The sequence below is a fragment of the Astyanax mexicanus genome, chromosome 22, assembly GCF_023375975.1.
Source record: "Astyanax mexicanus isolate ESR-SI-001 chromosome 22, AstMex3_surface, whole genome shotgun sequence".
NCBI classification, from domain to species: domain Eukaryota; kingdom Metazoa; phylum Chordata; class Actinopteri; order Characiformes; family Acestrorhamphidae; genus Astyanax; species Astyanax mexicanus.
Window position 1 is genome coordinate 15,763,069 of NC_064429.1, and position 24,363 is coordinate 15,787,431.

Consider the following 24,363-nt stretch of genomic DNA (forward strand, 5'->3'; position numbering starts at 1 on the left):
CCCCAATCCATAACCAATCAGTGAGCTCCAACTGCTTACTCCTCCCACTGCTCTTTCACTGTGGATGCGCAGAACGTCTTAAACGTCCCATTATCATGTGGTTAATATGCCGTCACCATTTTACAATATCGTCACCATATTTAAATACCATGGTATACCGGAATACCATCATACCGCCCAACCCTAAAAGGGACGCAACAGTTCCGTGTATTATTTTTCCTTTAAAAAAATTATAGGTTTGCTGCATGTTCAGCAATTTAAACGACACGTAGGTTCAACGCTGAAGTATAAATTGGCCTTAAGCCTGTTATATTCAAATCTGCTGGAGTTGTTAGACACACTGATCATGTTCACATGACTTTTTATCAATCATTTATAAAAGATTTTTCAAAAGGAGGAGCCCTTGCTTGTGAGTCTTGGTTTCTCCCAAGGTTTCATCCTCTAGCTTTATGGGAGTTCTTCATCGTCACTGTCACCTTAGGCTTGTTGATCTTTTGTCTTATCACTGGATTTCCGTGGAGCTGATTTGCGACAGCATCAGTTGTAAAAGGCGCTACACAAACAAATCTGATATGATTTCATTTGAAACTCAACAGCAATACTTGTTCAAATTACCTCCAAGCTCCTTCACGTTCAGCACCGCATTCGGGAATGGCACTGCCTTTATGCTGAAACCTGCAAGAGATAACAGGACAGTGTTTATGTTTCAAAACCTCTTGGACACAGAAAAGCCCGTGCTTGTTTGGATTCTCGCCACTGTTGGTGTAGATGACCCAAAATCTACAGGAATGAGATCAAGAAAAGCAATATCACACTGATAAAGAAGCACAAACTGTGAGTTCACAGTCCAGAGGAAAAGCAAAGATTTCCTCAGTGATACCACTTCCCCTGTGTTCATTTCACAACACAACACGCAGAGACAGGGAGGGCAGACATTTGGTATTGATTAATGCAACACAAAACACATGAGATCCAGCCTCATAACGTCCCACTTTCACTTGAAAGCTGTGTTTATAAGGCAGGTTTCATCAGACGCACAGCAGGTGAAGGTAAATGTGCCATGCCAAACTTGGGTTTCATCTAGAGCTGTTCTCAGGAGCAGAGAGGATAGGTTTAGAGTCACTTAAAGGTGTTCTAGGGTCAATCTACAGAAATCTACAAAAAATAAGAGAGCACTTAAAAATGATGAGTTTCTTTGATTTTGCCAAATTGAAAACCTCTGGAATATAATCAAGAGGAAGATGGATGAGCACAAGTCATCAAACCAAGCTGAACTGCTTGAATATTTGCACCAGGAGTGTAAAGCATAAAGTTATCCAAAAGCAGTGTGTAAGACTGGTGGAGGAGAACATGCCAAGATGCATAAAACTGTGATTAAAATCCAGGGTTATTCCATCAAATATTGATTTCTGGACTCTTTGAACTTTATGAATATGAACTTGTTTTCTTTGCATTAATTCAGCCATTTCTGATTTTCTGCAAATAAATGCTTTAAATGACAATATTGGGAGAAATGTTGTGCAAAGTTTATAGAATAAAACAACAATATTAATTTTACTCAAACATAAACCTATAAATAGCAAAATCAGAGAAACTGATTCAGAAACTGAAGTGCTCTCTTATTTTTTTTTTTTGCAGAGCTGTAGTATGTGGGCAGTCTTTTTTTCTGTATACATACAATTACATAATTATGACAAAACAATAATACAACAATTACATAACAATGACAAAACAATAATACAGCATGAAGTGTTTCTTGAAATGGAATGAATTCTTAAATGTGTGATGTAATGATATATGTAAATGGTTACAAGGATAAGTTAATTATAGGAAAATGCAGAACTGAAACTGAAACAAGGTTCTTGTTGGGTCCTGTTGGTGTCCTTTTAAGCTGCCTGTAGCCTGGATACATAGAGACATACAGGTGCATCTTACAAATCCCATTACAATATCATTGAAAAGTTTTTTTTTTATTTCAGTAATTCAGTTAAAATGTGAAACTCTAGATGTATTATCTAGATGTATAGCACACAGAGTGATCTATTTTAAGCATTTAATTTTTTTTATTGTTGATTATTACAGCTAATAAAAAAAAACAGTGTCTCAGAACATTTAAATACTATATAAGACCTATTGGTACTTTTGGCAGTATGGGCAGTGTGCCAAGTCCTGCTGAAAAATGAAATCCGCATCTTCATAAAAGTTGTGCAACATGTTTTTTTTTTTTTTTTGTGCGCACAATGCGTACAGCCCTTCTGAATGGCTAAGATAGGTTTGGGCAGCTGACTGATGACTGTTGTCAGGGTTTTAATCAGGCAATGGTGCACCTGTGTTTCCCACCACCAAAATGGAAACACTCCATAAATTAACCTGAACACACCTCACTTCCAGACCACCACACCCATCAGTGTAGATTTATTCCTAAACTCAGACACTATTTTAACTGTGCGCTGCATCTAACCAGACCACACCTGCAGTTATGTACATATGTGCCTCAGACATAAATACAAAGTGAGATCTGCAGCAATCTGGAACATGTTATAGAGTATAGAGAACATTAAGTAGAGTACATTTCCTGTCCTGGTAAAATTCTTGTTGGTATTCTTTTTGGTATGAAAACAGAATCAAACTAGACTCAAGCTATGATTTGTCACAGTGACAAAATACAATGCCAGAACTTTGGAGTTATGGGTGCATACATTATAACATACATCATAAAATGCCATTATAACATGCTAAATTTAAAAACTGTTAAAAAAATTAGAATTTTTTATTATTTCTGGACAGTAAATAGTAAATAATCTTATATATATATGGATCTGGCCTCCACAGTCACCGGACCTGAACCCAATCCACATGGTTTGGGGTGAGCTGGACCATAGAGTGAAGGCAAAGGGGCAACAAGTGCTAAACACCTCTGGGAACTCCTTCAAGACTGTTGGAAAACCATTTCAGGTGACTACCTCTTGACATATATATATATATTTTTTTAGTTATTTCACCTTTTTTTGTTAAGTATATAATACTCTACATGTGTTCATTCATATTATTGATGCCTTCAGTGAGAATCTACAATGTAAATAGTCATGAAAATAAAGAAAACGCATTAAAAAAGAGAAGGTGTGTCCAAACTTTTGGCCTGAACTGTAAATATCTGCAATTTAATCACTGTTATCATTGTGCTATCATTGTTGTTATAGTTATTATTATAAAGTACATCTTCAAAAACAATACGCATGCATATTATCCACTGATATAATGGATGCAGATAATGGATATGACATTGCAGCTAATCAATGCATTAGAGGGGTCTGTTACTTTAACACAGTCATTAGTCTGACCTTTAAAGTGCTACAATAAATTATTCAACAGACGTCTGCCGTTACATTTACTGTACTCGCCTCGCTGTTCTAAACATTCCCTACTTCACAGCATTAAACCTGTTCTCATCAATCCTGACATCACTGCTGTCACTGCTGTGCATAATATGCTGTCATATTATGTCATGTATTATAGGCCCAACAAGAGCTGATTCATTTCAAGCATGTTTAGACATGTTTAGAAATGCTTGGACATGATTGGAGATGCTTGGACATGCTTGGCACATTCCATATGATGGGATCAAACGACTTGGTTGGATCAAAAGTTGACAACTGGTTAAAAACTAATTGAAATAAATATTGCTGATTTTAATAAAAGTAAATTTTGTTTTCTTTTACAATGATTACATTCTGGAGATATCAGGTTTTGTAACAACACTGATGACACATAATGCCCTATTTTAAAAATTTACCTGAACACACCTCATATCCACCTCACTTCCAGACTTCTTTTTTTCTTTTTCTAAATTTTATCCCCCTATCACTAGGGATGCACCAGGAACGTGAAGACTAGCACATGCCTCCTCCGATACATGAAGTGAAGTCAGCCACTGCCTCTTTACGAACTGCTGCTGACGTAGCATTACCGAGTAGCATCACAGCGTGCTCGGAGGAAAAAAGGGCAGCGACTCGGTTCTGATACATCAGCTCACAGATTCCTTGTGCTGATCCACATCACCCTTTAGAGTGATGTAGGGAGAGAGCGCCATCTACCCACCCAGAGAGAGCAAGGCCAATTGTGCTCTCTCAGGGCTCCAGCAGCTAATGGCAAGCTGCATGAGCGGGATTCGCAATCTCCCGATCACACTGGACCACTCGGAGCCACTGAAATTCTATGTTTTAGAATTTGGGTATAATACGGTTTTGTTCATTTTGTTAATTTATAAAATGCTTTAAGCAACTTACATCCAACAACCTACCAGACTTTTTTTAGAATTAATATATTAGATGTTAAAGAGTTGTTTGTGACACTGATACCATACTATTCATTAGAATATTTTGTCTCCTATCAACTCTGCTCTCATTTTAATAAATAAACAATCTTAAGAACTGCTGCTTTAAGCTTTTTCAAATATTTTTTACATAATTTTGTCTATATATATTACAACAATCAAAAGGTATTATCAATTTATTTGCCTTTAAAAGCTATCTTGCTTTAAAAACTGCTTTTGCTGTATGCTTTGGGTTTTTATCCATCTGTACTTTGCAGTAATGTCTTATCAGGTTTGCAGCATTTGACTGAATATGAGCAAAAGAAAGCATAACTCTTTCCACTGCACATTCATCCTGCTACCACTATCAGAAAACACATCATCCATAAACACCAGTCACCTAGATCCACCAATGGCCTTGCTTACTCATTCTATAAGAATGCCTCCCCCATGTTTGACAGATAATGTGTTATGCTTGGGATAATGAGCCTCTTCTTTTCTTCTTCATATTGTTCTGTTCTCATCACTCTGATAAGAGTAGATTTTGGGTTCCAAAGTCCAAAGATTTATATCGCAGAACTGGCCAGACTTTTTATTCAATTTTTTGTTTTAGCAAAGTCTTATTTGTGGTCTTTAAGCATCTGAACCTTAACCATTTGTATTTGCATTTATGCTTTTTTTATTGGATCACATGCCTAATCATATTAGAGTGTTTTTAATTTGACTAGATGCTGTAAGGGGTGTGTTCTTCCCAATAGAATGTAGAAGTTGCTGAGCTCACAAGTGTATCCTTGTTTTTAGGAATGATCCCAAATTGTATGTCATCACTCTGATAGATTTGTCTTGTTTTTCATCTTAATGACAGCTTTGATCATTAAGGATGCTTTCACACCTGAAAGTCTGGACCGTGGTCCGAACCAAGGTTCATGTGTTTGCTACATTGTATATATTTGGTCCGCTTATTTTTGTTTTCACACTGCACTAAAGACCTTTGTGTGATGCTCCTATATCCTTTCATCATCACTTACGTATCGATGCTTTTCCTTAACTTGACGCTGATTGGTTTTAGAAGGACATGCGTCTGACGTTGGCGTGTTGACAATTCACCGCGTGGTTCATTCGGTGGAAAGCCTTTCCAGGATAAGGATAAAATGAATGAACAGGTTCATTTTGTCTCCATAGTAGTGCTGCTATTGTGGCACAGGTTAGTTCAACTTCAGGCACAGGTTAGTTCAAATTCTTTAGGTTAGTTCAAATTACAACCTAATTAGTAACCATTAATAAACTAATTGTAAACCATTTATAAACCCTTTATAAAGGTAGTCTTATTTTAAAGTGGTACCGAACAACTTTATTTTGGTGGGGATTTTGGTGGGTTTCCCTACATTAACTGCTCACTTTAGGTCTTAGATTAAGGTCAAGATTTTGACTTGGCCCCATTCCAAACCATTAACATTATTCTCCGTTAAACATTCTTTTGCTTTGGGTCATTGTCTTGCTGCATGACCCACCTTCTTTTGAGATACAGTTTGTATACAGATGTCCTGACATTTTTCTTTAGAGTTCTTTGATATAATTCATAATTTCATTCTGGTGCAATGTTGATGTTTTAGGTCATATTTCTACAGAAATAAAAAAAGTTCTAAATGGATCGCAAACATTTAAGTCAATTTTCCAGCCACAAAAATAAGGCCGGAACAAAAAATTACAGCAGTTATTCATTCAAATACATTGTGGTGGTACAACATTTTGAAATCTACCACTTTTTAAAATACAGTGACATGGCAAAGGCTGTAGAAAATCGGTATATAAACTAAAATAGTGTGCTACATCATGCCCACATCTGTATAAGTTGTGCATTGTTATCTGTAAGAGTGTAAGAGTTGTGAGGTTGAACACTTTCTCTGACTTTAAAACGCACTTTTTCTGTCCTCATGGACAATTATAGACAGATGCCACTGGTCACAATCACTACCACCTGATGCCCTGTCCACTATTGGTGCTAATATTAGCCTTTTATGGCAAATTCCTGCCACATAAGTGACATTGCGTATTGAAGAAAGTTAGATACAGTACCTGCAAAACACTGGAAAAAGAAATTAATATCAAACCTCGCTTGAAAAAAAAAATAAAAATCACTCCTATATTTCACGTCACCTTGCCATGAGCACACTGGCCAGTGTTCAACATCACTCGCAAGATTATACGGGATTATCGCAATTTATACAGGCGCGGCCGTGCTTAAGCCGTCCCCTGAGGTTACACGTTGTGATTATTTTACATTACCGCTATCCCATGACTTTTGGCATGTCAGTATAATACGGCAACCCAAACAGATTAAGATGGTAAGTAAGGTGTTATATAGCAGACAAGAAGTAACTAGAACTAGAAGAAGAGAGCTTCAGTGCACATGATACAGGCATGCAGAAAGAATAGTAAGTGACAGTTTAAGCTTTTGGTTAAAGCAATATTTAATAAGAAACAAAACTCTCAATAAAAATAAAAAGGAAATAATATTGTCTAGAGTGATGAGATGATGATCCTGTAATACACTGACCTGTCGCCCTGAGCGATAATGTAATCAACATTGTTATGAGAGAGAAAGTACATGTGAGAAAATCCAGACCAGTCACGGCTCGCTCACACACACACACACACACACACACACACACACACACACAGGGACGTCAAGAGACACTTGAATGCGTAAAATAAAGCAGTTCTTTTGAATAGGCAGCTGAGGGAGAAAGAGAGAGACAGAGAGAAGCAATATGTAGCTGTTCTCAGAGCGCTGGGAGGCTGCAGAGCACATGCTGACAGCAGTGAGATTTCGCAGAGTGTTTTCAGAGCGCTGGGAAAGTTTGATAAATGCTGTACGAGAAGTTTAGAAGAAGAGTTTAGTGCTTAATACACTACATCCATGCAACCCTTCATATTCGTATCACTGATACGGTACTGATGCAGCATTTGCTTTCAATTACAATCCACACTCAGTGAACACAAGATTACAGACGAATAAGTACGTGTTTTTAAATATTTATTGCCTGCTTTTATTGCAGTACTGATATGACAGCATGCACTGAAAAAATAGTAAAAAAAAGAAGCAAAATGTACTTAAAAAAAAGTTTCGCAACTTTCTGCACTTGCTTTAAAAAAAATAATAATTTAATTTCAGATCAATTCAGATCAATTTATGTTACACAGAGTAAATAAATGAACAGATCTTCAGTCAATTCTTTCTTTTACTAAACTTTACTTAATTTACTTTAGCTGAATCAATCCTTTCTTTTAGTAAACTTTACTTAATTTATTTTAGCTGAATATTTTTTTTATTTCAGTAAACTTTACTTAATTTATTTTAACTGAATCAATCCTTTCTTTTAGTAAACTTTACTTAATTTATTTTAACTGAATCAATCCTTTCTTTTAGTAAACTTTACTTAATTTATTTTAGCTGAATCAATCCTTTCTTTCAGTAAACTTTACTTAATTTATTTTAACTGAATCAATCCTTTCTTTTAGTAAACTTTACTTCATTCATCTTTGCTGAATCAATCCTTTCTTTTAGCAAACTTTACTTAATTTATTTTAACTGAATCAATCCTTTCTTTTAGTAAACTTTACTTAATTTATTTTAACTGAATCAATCCTTTCTTTCAGTAAACTTTACTTAATTTATTTTAACTGAATCAATCCTTTCTTTTAGTAAACTTTACTTAATTTATTTTAACTGAATCAATCCTTTCTTTTATTAAACTTTACTTAATTTATTTTTGCTGAATCAATCCTTTCTTTCAGTAAAATTTACTTAATTTATTTTTGCTAAATCAATTATTTCTTTTAGTAAACTTTGCTTAACTTATTTTTGCTGAATCAATCCTTTCTTTTATTAAACTTTACTTCATTTATCTTTGCTGAATCAATCCTTTCTTTTAGCAAACTTTACTTACTTTATTTTAACTGAATCAATCCTTTCTTTTAGCAAACTTTACTTAATTTATTTTAACTGAATCAATCCTTTCTTTTATTAAACTTTACTTCATTTATTTTTGCTGAATCAATCCTTTCTTTCAGTAAAATTTACTTTATTTATTTTTGCTAAATCAATTATTTCTTTTAGTAAACTTTGCTTAACTTATTTTTGCTAAATCAATCCTTTCTTTTAGTAAACTTATAAAATGTGCTTACAAAATAAATCTTTGAGATTATGTAAATATTTGAACGTGTGTTTTTACTTAAATTATATATAATAATATTGTATAAATGAAGTAATTGTAATTAGGTAATATTGTATACAGAAATTAAGAAAAGGTTACTAAAAGAAAGGATTGATTTAGCAAAAATAAATTAAGTACATTTTACTAAAAGAAAGGATTGACTGAAGTTCAGTTCACTAAGTCTTGAAATCGAGTTGAAGTTACTTAAATGTATCTGAAATAAAATTTACTTAAAAAAAAAGCAAATGCAGAAAGTTGCAAAACTTTTTTTTAAGTACATTTTAGCCATCATTTTTTTCAGTGAGTTCTAGTAACGTTAACTGGGTTATTCTGTTTATGCTGAGACATGGGTAATAATAAAATTTTACCTGTGGTTGGTACAATGCCATCGATGCCCTCACTGCAGAGCCGAGAGAGCAGAGCCGTTTTCCCGGCACTGCTGAGGCCGATGCACACCACGTCATATTCTGGTCTAGGAGTGGGAGGACCTTTACAGCACAGAGTTCGGAGACACTAAAAGAAACACACAACAACAACAAAAAAAAAACACTAAACAAGTGCAATAATCTATTCATTTTGACAACATGCCACATTTGTTCCTACATTGTAAATTAGTATTAAAGTGATCCAGGCTATGAATGAACACATAAGGAATCATATAGTAAACTTTAAGGAAATGCTTTAGAAAATAGGCTGGTAACTCTCATAAACTTTTCCTGTGCAACAGAGGTAACTCTTGCTCTTCCTTTTCTGGGCCGGTCCTGATGAGGGCCAGTTTTATCTTTTTTTTCCAGCATTTTTTATTGTGTTTACGACTGCACTTGAGGATACTTTCAAAGTTAAAATTGAAATTTGAAAATGTTCAGATTGACTGATCTTCATTTCTTAAAGTATTTTACTCGAGTAGCTCTTGTCGTGATTTAGATTACACCGAATATCATCTCTACTTCTTCATAACATTAGAACTGATGCTCTCAAACACATTAAGAGACAATAAATTCAAGTAATTGATTCTTGATGTGTTCAGCACAGCTGTTAACTGAAAGCTGATCATTCCAGGTGACTCTGCCTCATAAAGCTGATTGAGAAAATCCAGCCAAGATTTAGCAAAATGTGCAAAACTGTCATCCATGCAAGTGGAGCTAATTTGAATAATCTAAAATATAAAGCATATTCTGGTTTGTTTAACATTTTTTGTTTACTAAATTATTCCATGTTTTTCTTCATTGTTTGAATGAATTTAGTATTAAAATATAATATATAGTGTAAAAAATAATATATAGTGTAAAAAAATATAAAATAGTGTAAAATCACTCAATTTAGGGTGTTTCAAACTTGTAACTGGTACTGTACATCTGGTTACCCCAGTCAATCCTTATTTTACTAAATGAAAAGGCACAAATACAAAACTCTAAAATGATACATATTATGAAGAAGACTACTTTTTTATTTCCATTCTTTACAGATTCAGATACAGGACATCTGAAGGAAAAGCAGCAACTCTTGTTACTTAAGTAAAGCTAAGCTAAGTAAACAAAACTGTAATTCTTAAAAAATATATTTCTTTTAAACTCAAACGAGCACTGGATGTTAATCTACACAGATTTCTCTCCTGAAAAAAAGGATGTCAGTTTATTTACAGTAAGCTTAGATTCACATATTATCACTAAGGCTGGGTGCAGCAGCATTAGTGGCTACACGCAACCGCGGTTAGAGCTAGTAAATACACTGAGTTATCAGCAGACAACAGGCCGATAATACTCTGAATACCTATGAACGGCTAAAGAGCTAGCACTTAGCGCAGTTAGCAGCTAATACTAATACTTCTCCTTTACTAAACTCCTGTATAACGCTGTACTTCACCGAATTGGCTTTACTGCTCCTTACAACCTGACTGGTAGAATTTATACAGAAGGTGCACCAGATTATAAGGCACACTGACGTTTTTTTGACAAAATTAAAGGATTTTAAGTGCGCCTTAAAGTGCTACAATTACCCAGCTGGCATTTCAACGTTGAATAAACATAGATCAACGTAGATGTTATGGTTGAATCAACATTGAATCAACTGTTGATTTTGAAAAGCGAATCAACGTTGATATGGCAACGTTGTTTCAACGTCATACGTTCAACTTTTAATAAACTATAGCTCACTAAAATTAGAAAATCCTATGATTGACAAAGTTTTAAAAATAAACTTAAATCACTGTAGTAAAGCTGAGTATAACGAAAGTTACCCACCACTACCAATCTGATTACTGAACATCTGATCTCAAAAACACAAAAACGTAAAACTATTAGAACATGAACATGATGTTAAATTAAAAAGCAGTTACTGCAAATAAAAGTAAAACACTTTTTAATTCCTCCATCCAACCGCTTTTATAAATTATATGGTGATAAAATGTAAAATGCTGATTCAAAAGGCGGAAGGTTGAGGATATTATGTTGATTCAACGTTAAAATGTCAATGTTAGCACAACCATTGAACATTAAATGTTGATTCAACGTTGTTTCAACATCAGTTGTGTGCCAGCTGGGTATGTTTGCACTGTGCTTAATATAAAAGCTGCATGTAAGGATGAAGGAAGATGTGGCATTTTTCACATCCTTTTAAATGGTGCTGTCTATTTACAAAAAGGAATTGTTATGTAAGAGCTAAAAATATAAATCGGAAATAAGAATTGCTCATATATTTGAAGAATATCAAGAAGATTTATTTTTACAATATCGCCCAGCCCCCGTTTTAAAGTATAGCTTCTAAGATATGCATTTTCACTCTTTGGTTGGTGATTGGACTAAAATCAGATCAAGTTTTAATATAGTCTTTAACGTGTCTAAACAAGCTAATAGGCTTTTTTTTCTTTTGAAATTTGACTCGTAAAGACCCTGCCATCAGCTCGTGTCCTCGCGGCAGCAGACGTGTCACTTTATGAATCACTGTGTCTGACTGGAGGCCTGCTGGGAGACATTAGAAGGTAAATGCAGTGTGAACCGTGAATGAGATGTTTAAAGCTGGAGAGCGGAGATCAGTATCCAGGACTAAAACCAGATCTCTTTTATTAGCACGATGAGACCGGTCCAGGCCGGGCGGGACTTGTTTTTGCTTTCACTTCTGGAACATCTCTTTTTTCCACGTAACATACGATCCGAAACGGGAGGTTTGGAACTGGCGTAGCCGATGTCTCATTCCAGCTCTACAACCAACTAAAAATAAGTGTCCATAAATAAAAAAGAATTTCCATTACTTAAAATAAGACCAGTCTGATCTGCTGCCAGTAGGGGTGCCATACTGTGTTGTATATTATAATATCATCATCATCATCACCATTTTTAAAGCAATAGAAAAATATATAATTTGACAATGGAAGTATTTTTTTTTTATGTTTGTAGTTAACATTGTATTTTATACAAAACCACTATACTATTGGTAAGTTATGTATTGTTTGTTTTCTAATAAAAATATAATACCGCTTAGATAACAGAGGGCTGTTAATAATATGTTTTGCTTAATAATATTTATGTTTGCAGTTGACATATATACACTACATATACAGTGACGTGAAAAAGTGTTTACCCCCAAATTTACAGATTTCTTTTGTTTTTGCATTTTTGTCATACTGACATTTTTAAGATTATGAAACAAACTTTAATATCACACAAATATAACCCCAGTAAATATAAAAAAAACACTTTTTTAAAGATATTTCCATATTTTAAGGGAAAACAAAACTATTCAAACCAATCTAGACCTGTGTGAAAAAGTGTTTGCACCCTATACATTAACTGTGATTATGTGATCACTACTAACCACAACCAGGCCTGATTACAGCCAGACCTGTACAAGAGAAGAGATCACTTAAATAGAACCTGTCTGACCACATGAAGCAGATAAAAGATCTCAAAAAGCAGCACATTATTCCCCGAAAAAAAAAAAGTAATTAATTATCTATCTGGAAAAGGTCATTTCTAAAGCTTTGGGACTCAAGCAGACCACAATGAGAGCTATTATTCACAAATGAAGGAAACATTGTAACTGCCAAATGTAACCGTTCCAAAAGGGCAGGGACAACTCATCCAGGAGGTCACAAACAAGACTCATTGCCAGTTATTGATAAAGCTTGATTATAGTTGTTGCCGCCAAGGGTTTGGTTTTGGTGGCAAACACTTTCACACAGGGCTAGATTGGTTTGGATATTTTTTCTTTATTAAATAAAATTATTATTTTAAAAGTTTGTTTGATAATCAGAAAAAAGTTCAGTTCAGACAAAAAAGCAAAAACAAAAAAAATCTGTAGAGGGCAAATACTTTTTAACGCAACTGTAGATTATACATATACTATTTTTATTTACTAGTTTCATTATTATTATTACTTCATTTAAAATCAGAGCATCTTGGTAAGCTTGGTAAATTATTTATAAAACAGACAAACATTTACAGATTTTCTTGTTTTTCTTTTTTAAATTGAACATTTTTAAACTGTTAAATACAAAATAAATACTTTCTTTTATTTACTAACATTTATTTTATTTTACTTGTTTTAAAATTCTTCTAAAATATAGCAATGTTATTTTAGAGCCATTTTACCTACCCCAAGATGCCAGTGTCTTTATTAGCATTATTAGCACTGTTATTTAACAGACCCCAAATACCCGAGAACTTACAGTACTTTACTGTCATTAGGAATCTGTGGTGTCAGAAGCATCGGGTCATCTGATGACCTGAGGACGTTTGATTTGTTCTTTGGTATTCACCCTCCTCGGCCCTAAACGCTTTTACAGGCTCAGACAGCCCATACGGCACACGTGATAAGTCAGCCAGTCCGTCACGAGCACATGCTTCCGCTTTGTCACACAGCGACCTGGACATCTGGTTGGGTACGTTCCAGGAGGGTCGGGGACAGGAACCCACTGCCACCGCTCATTAACACCACTCACCCACCCTCCCCCCCTTCACTTACAGTGCACAAAAGGGGATGATAAATTTACAGCAGTCACTTCACACGAGTCCTGAAGCTCTGACCTCTTGGTGTCTGGGCCACGCTGGACTGCTTAGAGAGCACATAGACACAATTGTAGATACAACAGAGCCACAACTACATAGATGGGATCAATGTAGGGTTTCAGTATCTTGATGATCTCAAGCATTTTGAGTAAATATTCTTTGGACTGCCGTGACAAAAGTGGAACTTTTTGGTAGGTGTGTGTCCCGTTACATCTCGCATTACATTACGTCTGGGGCTGCTTTGCTGCTTCAAAGCCTGGACAACTGGCTGTAATAGATGGAAGAACAGACTGGAGAACCTATCTGAATCAACTGTATCTGACTTTCTGTCTCACTAAGCATTGTGTGAGTGCTAGATTATTTTGCATATTTTTAGAAATAATTATCTTAATCAGTTTTACCTACAATTTTCAACTTATTCTAAGTAATTTGAACTCAAGTTAAGCACACAAAGTCAGCAATCAAGTTTTTTCTAAAGTTTTTTTCTCCTAAGTTTGAGTAAATGAACATTGTTGTTTCATTCTACAAACTTAGGCCACCAGTTCTCACAACTTCCATATAAAAAAATATTGTCATTTAGAGAATTTATTTGCAGAGCATGGCTGAAATAAATGGCTGAAATAACAATAAAAATGCAGAGCTTTTACACCTCAAATAAAGCAAAGAAAACAAGTTCATATTCATAAAATTTTAAGAATTCAGAAATCAATATTTGGTGGAATAACCCTGGTTTTTAATTACAGTTTTCATGCATCCTGGCATGTTCTCCTCCACCAGTCTTACACACTGCTTTTGGATAACTTTATGCCTTTACTCCTGGTGCAAAACTTCAAGCAGTTCAGCTTGGTTTGATGGCTTGTGATCATCCATCAAATGAGATCTTCCTCTTGATTATATTCCAGAGGTTTTCAATTTTGTAAAATCAAAGAAACCCATCATTTTAGGTGATCTCTTATGTTTTTTTTTTGGGGTGTGTAAATATTTAGAGATAATTCACAGTAACACTGCAGATGTGCATCTTTATTTAAAAGGTGCAACCATTTGCATCTTCTAACTCATGCCCACCTCACAATTTAAAAAAGATGTCACAACATCAAACGGGCTGATGTAATTTGGAGATCTGGCTGCGGTCCAGACGGTCCTAGCACGGAAACTAAGATCTAACAAAGCTAGAACCCTCAGCGGCAGACGATGGAACACAGCTGGGCCAAATCCACTCAGCGATGTCACAAGACTGAAGCACTTTGGACCCGGCCAGACCAGCGCTGAAAAATGCTCTGCCGCAAAAACAACCCAGCCAACTGCCAACATCTCTTGAATGGACCCCTGAGTGGAGTGTGGGGAACCCCGTCTGGCCTTTGCAACTTGAAAAAGATGGTTGGGATTGTCTAACCTCTCAGGAGGGTAAATAAAAAGGAATGCAGTTTGCGCTCCGCTGCCTGTGCAGACGAGTGGTCAGCAGTGGTCACGGAGACCACTTTGTGCAGGTTATTGGTGTGGCGTAAGTGAGGGGCTCAATTCTCCGAGACTGGAGAGGAGGGTACGCCTGCGGAGGGGCTGCCCTGCGGACAGGAGGCAGCCAGCTGATTGCTCATTCAGCCGACCTGTCTGTCAATAAGCAGCTCTATTTTGGAGGGCCGGCATCGTATTTTTAGAGCTAATAAACAAGAGGGGGGTGCGAGAGAGAGAGAGAGAGAGACAGAGAGAGAGAGAGAGGGAAGCACCAGGCAGACAGAAAGAGCTCACATTTCACTCGCTTGCCCTCTGAGACTGCGGAAACACAGCTAAGTGTCTGCATGGAGGCAGTGATGCCATCCCCCCCAAATATCTCACCCGTCGCTGGGGCTTTGTCTGTGCTTTGACAGTGGCATTCTTGGGCCTCTCATGGCAGGAGTTAGTGGAAAAAATGCTAATACTTAATCCTGTCATGATAAGAATTTTTTGCAAACGATATGTTGTCCCAGAAATGTTTGCGATAAACGATGTTGTTGGCATTTAAAGACCATTAAATGGCACTAATATATTGATAACATAATATCATACCAAAGGAATTGCGCCCTTTTAAAGACAATAAACTTACCATTCCTGTTCACAGACCTAGTTTTGAAACCCAAAAAAGTTCCCAGCTTAAACCAAAGTAGGTTTTAGTCATAAATATATACATCATATATATATATATATATATATATATATATATATATATATATATATATATATATACACACATTGGGAAGGGTGAATACAGGGAAACCATGGGTCTGCCCAACCCCACGACGTGCAACCCCAGTCTGTCCCAGCTGGCCTGCGTTGGACCAGCCTTCACTCGAGAAATACACTGATGGTGAGAGGATATGCTAAGGCAACACGAACCTAAGGAACACTAAAGTTAATTGACTAGAGCCACACTGGGCCGTGACTATGTTTCTTTACGTTTGTTTTGGGTGTTGATTTTTTCATTTTTCCTAATAAAAGTAAGTTTTAAGTTCAGTGTCTGTGTCTCTCTGTGCTTCCGCACTAGCGAGTGATGGCCACAGTCACAATATAATTAAGTGCATTTTGTAAGTGCAATGCAAACACAATGGACGTTTTCATGATTATTCAAATAATTAAGGTTGTGTCAATTTATTGAACGATAAGTCGCTAATGTAATTATTGTGACAGGCCTAATACTAATACTAGTACACATTTCAGGATCACTCTTCTAACTCATCTCACTTATCTCAAAACAAAAATGGGAAGGGAATTGAATATTTCTTCCTCTAAATCTAAAGATGTACCTCCATAATCTGACCACGTCCAGAAGTGACATCGACTTACTTCTCTTGGTTTGGCAAGAGGCATCAGGGATGGACCATCACCCAATGGAACCATACATCAAAGACTGTTGTGAATGAAATGGGCACCATGTGATAAAAAAGGTTTAAAAAAAATGCACCATCCTGACTGTTATCAGCAACAACTCAACTCTTGGTAAAAGCAGTGGTAATCTCACGCCTCGACTACTGCAATGCCATACTGCCAGCGTGTCTGGTCTTCAACCAACCTGAACCAACGGGCACATGTCACTTGTAATGGGTGAAAATGCGTGTGGTGGAGGAGCTAGCAGAGAAAATACACTTAATCCTGGCTTCCCTCGAGGCACACACACAGGACACACTCCATGCGGGGTAGAAGACAGGTTTAATAGTACATAAGCACCAACGCATCTTCCCATTACTGTCCAGATAGCTTAGGGTAGCTACATCAGACCAGAGGCCATGCTACAGCTAGCTCACCGTCTTCATAGAGAAGCACAACTCTGGCGCACATGCGCAGTAGTACAATACACGTAAAACCCCCGTTACACACTCCCCTGCTCAATGAAATCCACTGGCTACCAGTTGAGGCTCGTATCAAATTCAAAGCTCTTACAATCGCCTGTTCTGTCATTACAATTACAAGGTAATGACAGAACAGGCTCCTTCCTACCTGCACTCTCTCATAAAAGTCTATGTTACCTTCTGGTGGCTGCGCTTCTCCAGTTAACGTCACCTAGCTTTACCAAACAAAAGCTTTCCAGACTGTTCTTCTAACTAGTTTCCCAATGGTGGAAAAACTACCTTCCACTACCAGAGCAGGAAGAGTGTAGAGGTACTGGACTGGCTTGTCTGACCAATCAACAATAAAGAGTGTGCGAAGAATTGAAAAATGTATAATGACAATGCTGTACAGTTGCAAAAATAACACTTCCTATTGATTCATGGTTCCTCTTGGAACCAAAGTGTTTCTTAAAAAATCTTTAAAGGATGTACAATAGATTTATGTTCAAAGTAAAAATTGTATACATATTCCTGAAAAGCATTTTTACAAATTTCTTGAAATACGAAGCTTTATTCTTTCAAAACACAAATCTCTTGATATGCCCCCACTATCTTCATTAGAAAAAAAGAAAGATGGACCATAAAGATGAAAGAGGCCAGATCTCTGTTCTTTATAGCTTTATGGTAGAAAAATCAAAAGAATCTTTTAACTGTAGACTTCAAGCTGCCGGCGCTCAGAGGGAGCACAATTGGCCCTGCTCCCTCCGGCTCCCTCCCTCCTAGGGTGATGTCTGCAGCACAGGGCGTCTGTGAGCTGATGTATCAGAACCGAGCTGCTGCACTTTCCTCCAAGCGCGCTGTGATGCTGCTCGGCAATCACATGGCTTCACATGTATCGGAGGAAGCATGTGTTAGTCTTCACCCTCCTGGTGTGTTGGGGCGTTACTAGTGATAGGGGGAATCCTAATGAGTGGGTTGGGTAATTGGATGTGTAAATTGGGGAAAAATGGGTAAAATGAGAAATAAATTTATTTAAAAAACTGTAGACTTCAAGCCCGGAAGGATGATCTAAAAGAGGGAATATCTGAGGAGGAACGGAGCCTCACCTGTCTAAAAGCCCAGACACAAACACTAAATACTCAAAACTCAAAACCTTTTAATACAAGTGGTTAGGCACATGGTACATCATGGTACATTTCTCATGTTTTGCAAATAAATAAATGCTGTAAATGACAATATTTTTATTTGGAATTTAGGAGAAATGTTGTCTGTAGTTTATAGAAACTGAAGAGATTCCTTATTTTTTTCCAGAGCTGTATACTAGTATTTTAATTGACACCACTAATGTAAATATAATTGCATTTTACATTTCTTTGATTCATTTTTTTATATACATTTAAATAGCCACTACAAAAACTTGTGTCTTAATCGCAGTTAATCACAGAATATTGATGTGATTATTCTGATTACAGTTTTTAATCGATTGACTAGTTTCATTACAAATACAAGTACAGAGTGTAATGAAATTACGTTCCTCTGGAATCATGGTGCAACATGTAACGTCAATACAATAGTGCAACATAGAACTAAAACACTACAATAGATACAATAAATACAAAAGACAAGACTATTTAACAGACAGGACAGGGCAGTACCGATACGAGCATCACCGGCTTTGTTCAATCGAATGTAGAGCAGCAAATTCTAAATAAAACTCACTGTACTTTTAGATCTTTTTAATATCTGCAACTTTTATCACATTTTGTGTCACAAGCCATCAAACCAAACTAAACTGTTTGAATTGTTGCACCAGGAGTAAAGGCATAAAGTTATCCAAAAGCAGTGTGTAAGACTGGTGGAGGAGAACATACCAAGATGCATGAAAACTGTGATTAAAAACCAGGGTTATTCCACCAAATATTGATTTCTGAACTCTTAAAACTTGTTTTCTTTCCATCTCTCAATATATTTATTTGGAATTTGGGAGAGATGTTGTCTGTAGTTTATAGAATAAAACAAGAATGTACATTTTACTCAAACATATACCTATAAATAGCAAAATCAGAGAAACTGATTCAGAAACTGAAGTGGTCTCATTCTTTTTGCAACATCAATACAATAGTGCATCATCGAACTAAAACACTACATTAGATACAATAAATACAAAAGACAATACAATTTAACAGACAGGACAGGGCAGTACCGATAGGAACATCACCTGCATTGTTTTAGCAAATTCTGAATAAAAGTTACTGAACTTTTAGATCTTTTTAATATCCGGGACTTTTATCACATTTTGTGTCACAATATCGCGGTGATTGCCATATCGCCTATCCCTCCCTGCTTTACACCCTTATATCATTATCAATTATCTCTTCTCTCATACTTTGACAAATTGTTCTGTAAAGAACGGCTGTTAGCGGAAAGCATGTCTCTCATTAGTAGCATCGCGGCACATACGCAATGTCTATTAAGCTGAGTTATTAAACAGCTTGCTAATCAGAGCAGTATGGCTTATAAGTGTGTGTTGCTGAGAGACAGATGTGAGCAGAGTACACCAGTCGGGGTGCAGGATTGCGTCCTGCACAAGCTCCAGCCAACACACACCCCTCGCTAAAGTAGGCCCACATGCACGGGGCTCATCTTTCACAGATCTGGAGACAGTCTATCTGGAATCAAAGACATCGGTGCGGGACAGGTCCCCGCCCGGAGACATTGGTGGCATGCCGGAATACGCTGATGGAGCAGCGGGAGGCTTTGCTTGATCACAACGACGAGGCACTCCGGAAACTTATGTCGGTTATGACCAACAAATATCAAAGTGCCCGGGCTGTCAGCGATCGCAGCGGAGAGAAAAACAGCCCCGGCTTGTGCCACAACAAGTCGAACCAAAATAATTCCATAGCATGGAAAATACTGAGATTATATTAGCTCAAGTCCTGGCTTACTTTCCACAATCGTGAGTTAAATGTGCTGAGCTACAGTCTAATGGTGCTACTTAGCAAAAAAATATATACATATATCTTAAACAAAAAATACATACTATAATATACTTGTGTACAATAAGCTGCTATTTTGTATGATTATATGTAAAGTATGCTCTTTATTCCTTATTTTTTAACCCTCCTATGTTGTTTAATTGCACTCTTCCAAAACTTTCAAATCTTTTAACACATTTAACATGTTGAAAATCCATAAGTTGTTCAAATATTTCCCTTTATAAACATTAACTTTAGCTCAATCTGAATACATTTGTATACAAATAAAACATCAATGTTTACATAAGACAATCCACAAAAAAATAAATGATTATTAATATACAGCTCTGGAAAGAAAATAAGAGACCACTTAAAAATGATGAGTTTCTTTGATTTTACCAAACTGAAAACCTCTGAAATATAATCAAGAGGAAGATGTTTGATCACAAGCCATCAAACCAAGCTGAACTGCTTGAATTTTTGCACCAGGAGTAAAGGCATAAAGTTATCCAAAAGCAGTGTGTAAGACTGGTGCAGGAGAACATGCCAACATGCATGAAAACTGTGATTAAAAACCAGGGTTATTCCACCAAATATTGATTTCTGAACTCTTAAAACTTGTTTTCTTTGCATTATTTGAGGTCTGAAAGTTCTGCATCTTATTATTTTAGACATCTCTCAATATTTTTATTTGGAATTTGGGAGAAATGTTGTCTATAGTTTATAGAATAAAACAACAATATTAATTTTACTCAAACATAAACCTATAAATAGCAAAATCAGAGAAACTGATTCAGGAACTGAAGTGGTCTCTTAATTATTTGTCCAGAGCTGTATGTATATATTATATATTTAATGAACTATATTTAGTTACGGTCTACATTCTGGTCTATCAGAGGGAACTGTGAATGACTTATGGTGTTTTTTATCTTTCATTGTTTAGTCCAGACTTTTTGTCTATTCAGTTTTATCTGAACCAACGTAGTAAAATTTCAATTTCAATAACACTTTCTATGAATGTAATCTGTAATCTCTATAAGACTCTATAAACATGCTCATAACACACTATAATGCATCCATAAGGCATTCTATACATGATTATACATATTTATTAAAAAAATGCCTAACCTATTATAACCATGTTTATTATACATTATGGATTGTGCTTATAATGAATTAGTAGCTGTGTTTATAACATTAACACGTCAATACCACAAAACTCTGTCTCAGCTTGCAGACTGTATTATGCCCAAAAAAAGGTTCCGACTTATAAACACACCCTGTATAATACTCTAAATATATTTTAACCACTCATGAATTATACTTCTTGAATTTAATATTAGTTATAGTGACTCTTATAATGTGTTATAAAGTAAAACGACAGGCTTTCATCGTGGGATTAGTGGGATTATTAATGATAGATATTTACTTATTGTCACGTCTGGTGCTTTTAGCTCCTCTGTCCCTTACACACCAAGCTCTAACGGAGGTTCTCAGGTCAACAACTACACTACCCAGAATGCACCACCTGCTGACATCACGCACTCACCTGATCACGTGACACCTCACCTGCTTCCTCCAGGAAGTCCCGAATACTGATTACTGGCACTATAAAGGTGCACGCCACACAAACACCCACGCCGCGTATTGTAGGTTCTCCTCTTTACAAAGCGTTACTTTATCTCTTGTCTTCAGTTTATCTTGTGTATGACCTTGCTTTTGTTTTCTCGACGCCGATTATTGCCTTTGCCTTTGATACTGGATTGTTTGTGTATTACCTGGACTGTGTTTTCACTACTGCCTCTTGGATTACCTCTGATATTGGATCTCTCGTGTATGAACTCTGGACTGGTTATCGTTTATGGTATGGTTTTGTCTTCATTGCTCTGTTTACTGGTGATCACCCATTTTTCTGTATCGACTACGATTACATCTGTTTATTGTTATAATAAACTTTATATACTTTTATCAGTATCTGCACGTGTCTGCAATTCTGTGCTCACCATGACACTTATTTGTTCTATTTTATTTATTTTAGCATACATATTATAAGCACAGATTCTAATATATTATGATCACAATCCATAATGCAAAACAAACATGGCTATAACTGGTTATGTATTTTTATAAATGTTTATAGCCATGTTTATAATGCCTTATGATCGCAGTATAATATATGTTATGAATGTGGTTTTAAGTCTAATAGCGATGATGTTCATAGAAAGTGTTACCACAGTTTCTTGTCTAATCTGTAAAATAAAGTTGTTTAGTCTCACTAAACTGCTGTGTGAAACCAAAACTAGATGGTCCAATTTATATAATTTAACAAATTCTGGTGTAAAAAAAAGCTTCAAGTAAAGCTGATTAGTATCTACTTGACTGTGTCAGGGTGGAGGTGCAGGGAGGACGAGGAGGCGGACGCAAATGTAAACAAACAGGGATTTATTAACGAAACAAATACAAAATAAACATGGAATAAACTGAAAACAGGACTGGGAAACTCGGGAAAACATGGAACACTGACAGACGTTAAACGTACAAGGATCGACACCGGGGAAATGAAACACGGACCTTAAATAGAGGTGCACACACACAGGAAACATGAAACACCTGGGACGAAGGGGCGGAGTTACAGAAGAACACAGGTGAGTGGAAAAACACAGGCAGAACACAGGGTCACGGGTCACGTGGGACAACACAGGCACGAGGACAGACAGGAAACAGGGCCAGGACCTTACATAACCCCCCCCTTAACGCGCAACTCCCGGGGCGCGAAAAACGAAACCCCAGGAGCAGGTCAGGAGAGGGCGGAAAACAAAGAACAAGACAAGACAGAACTAGGACGGAGACCGGACAGGGAACAGGACAGGAGACCGGACATGAAACGGGGGCAGGACCGGGAAAGGACACCGGACGTGGGGCTGGGCAGGGAACGGAAACTGGACAGAAGACTGGACAGGAGACAGGGACGGACACTGGAACAGGGACTGGACAGGGGACACAAAGGGAGATGGAGACTGGACAGGTGACAGAGACTGGACATGAGACGGAGACTGGACGGGGAACCGGACAGGAGACTGAGACTGGACGGGGAACCGGACAGGTGACGGAGACTGGACATGAGACGGAGACTGGACGGGGAACTGGACATGAGACGGAGACTGGACGGGGAAATGGACAGGTGACGGAGACTGGACATGAGACGGAGACTGGACGGGGAACTGGACATGAGACTGGACATAGGGCTGTACTGGGGACTGGACACTGGACAGGACAGGACTGGACAGGGGAACAGGGACCATAACAGTGACGGGGACAGAAACAAATACAGTGACTGGGACGGGAACAGAAAAACCACAGGGGACAGGAACAGGAACGAACACAGATACTGGGACCAGGACAGGGAGAGACAGGGGGACCAAAAACATAGGTGGGTGCCCAGGACTGGCAAAAGTCTGTGGGGACAGCCTGGGCACATAACTGGGGGCAAAGACAGGAGGCCTTGGAGCAGGCCTGGATATACGGGGCCTGGGCCCAAACATAGTTCTGGGAGCTGCAGGTGTTTGAGCTGGAGCCGGAGCAGCTGGAACTGCTTGTGCCTGGGTGAACGGCGCGGCCGCCGCTGAAATCTCGGATAGCGGCGCTGCCGCCGCTGCAGTCTGTGAGCGCGGCGCGGCCGCCGCTGGAGCGTCGGAGCACGGCGCGACCGCCTCTGAAGTCTCGGGGAGCGGCGCTGCCGCCGCTGCAGTCTCGGGGAGCGGCGCGGCCGCCGCTGAAGTCTCGGGGAGAGCGGCGCGGCCGCCGCTGAAGTCTCGGGGAGTGGCGCTGCCGCCGCTGCAGTCTCGGGGAGCGGCGCGGCCGCCGCTGAAGTCTCGGGGAGCGGCGCGGCCGCCGCTTGTATCATGGGGTGCAGCGCCTCAGACCTGGAAGCCGGCCGGGCTGGAGAGCTGGAAGCCGGCCGGGCTGCAGTCTCGGGGAGCGGCGCTGCCGCCGCTGCAGTCTCGGGGAGCGGCGCGGCCGCCGCTGAAGTCTCGGGGAGCGGCGCGGCCGCCGCTGAAGTCTCGGAGAGCGGCGCGGCCGCCGCTTGTATCATGGGGTGCAGCGCCTCAGACCTGGAAGCCGGCCGGGCTGGAGAGCTGGAAGCCGGCCGGGCTGGAGAGCTGGAAGCCGGCCGGGCTGGAGAGCTGGAAGCCGGCTGAGCTGGACAGCGTGGTGGAGCTAGCAGGCTAGCTAGCTTAGCTAAAGCTTCAGAGAGCGGCGCTGCCGAGCGCGGGTAGAGTACAGCCCCTGGGGGAAACGGCAATGGAGTACGGGCTGGTGCGGGGTAGAGCTCCTCTTCCTCCTCGGAGCTGCTGGGAGTGCAACCGAGGAAGTCCCACGGCTTCCGCTCCACGAGCCTCGGGTACTCGTAGGTTTCACCCAACCTGAGACGAGTCCCGAGACTCCCCGCACACACCCGCAGCGCCCCCCCAAGCAAATCCTCCCCGGAAAAGGGATCCTCCTTCGGCTGGCGGGACCCCTTAGAACGTCTACCCCGAGGCCTGTGGCGTCCCG

General features: G+C 38.5%; 1 protein-coding gene across 1 annotated transcript in view; it reads right to left on the reverse strand.

Annotated features, from left to right (window-relative positions):
• arl15a (ADP-ribosylation factor-like 15a) overlaps positions 1 to 24,363 on the reverse strand; it is a 177,777-nt gene that overhangs the window by 122,411 nt on the left and 31,003 nt on the right. Inside the window, exons 2-3 of the mRNA XM_007250483.4 lie at positions 8,898 to 9,042; positions 616 to 675 (exon numbers count right to left, since the gene is read on the reverse strand). Of these exons, the coding sequence (XP_007250545.3) occupies positions 616 to 675; positions 8,898 to 9,042 (205 nt within the window). The remainder of the gene's footprint in view (positions 1 to 615; positions 676 to 8,897; positions 9,043 to 24,363) is intronic.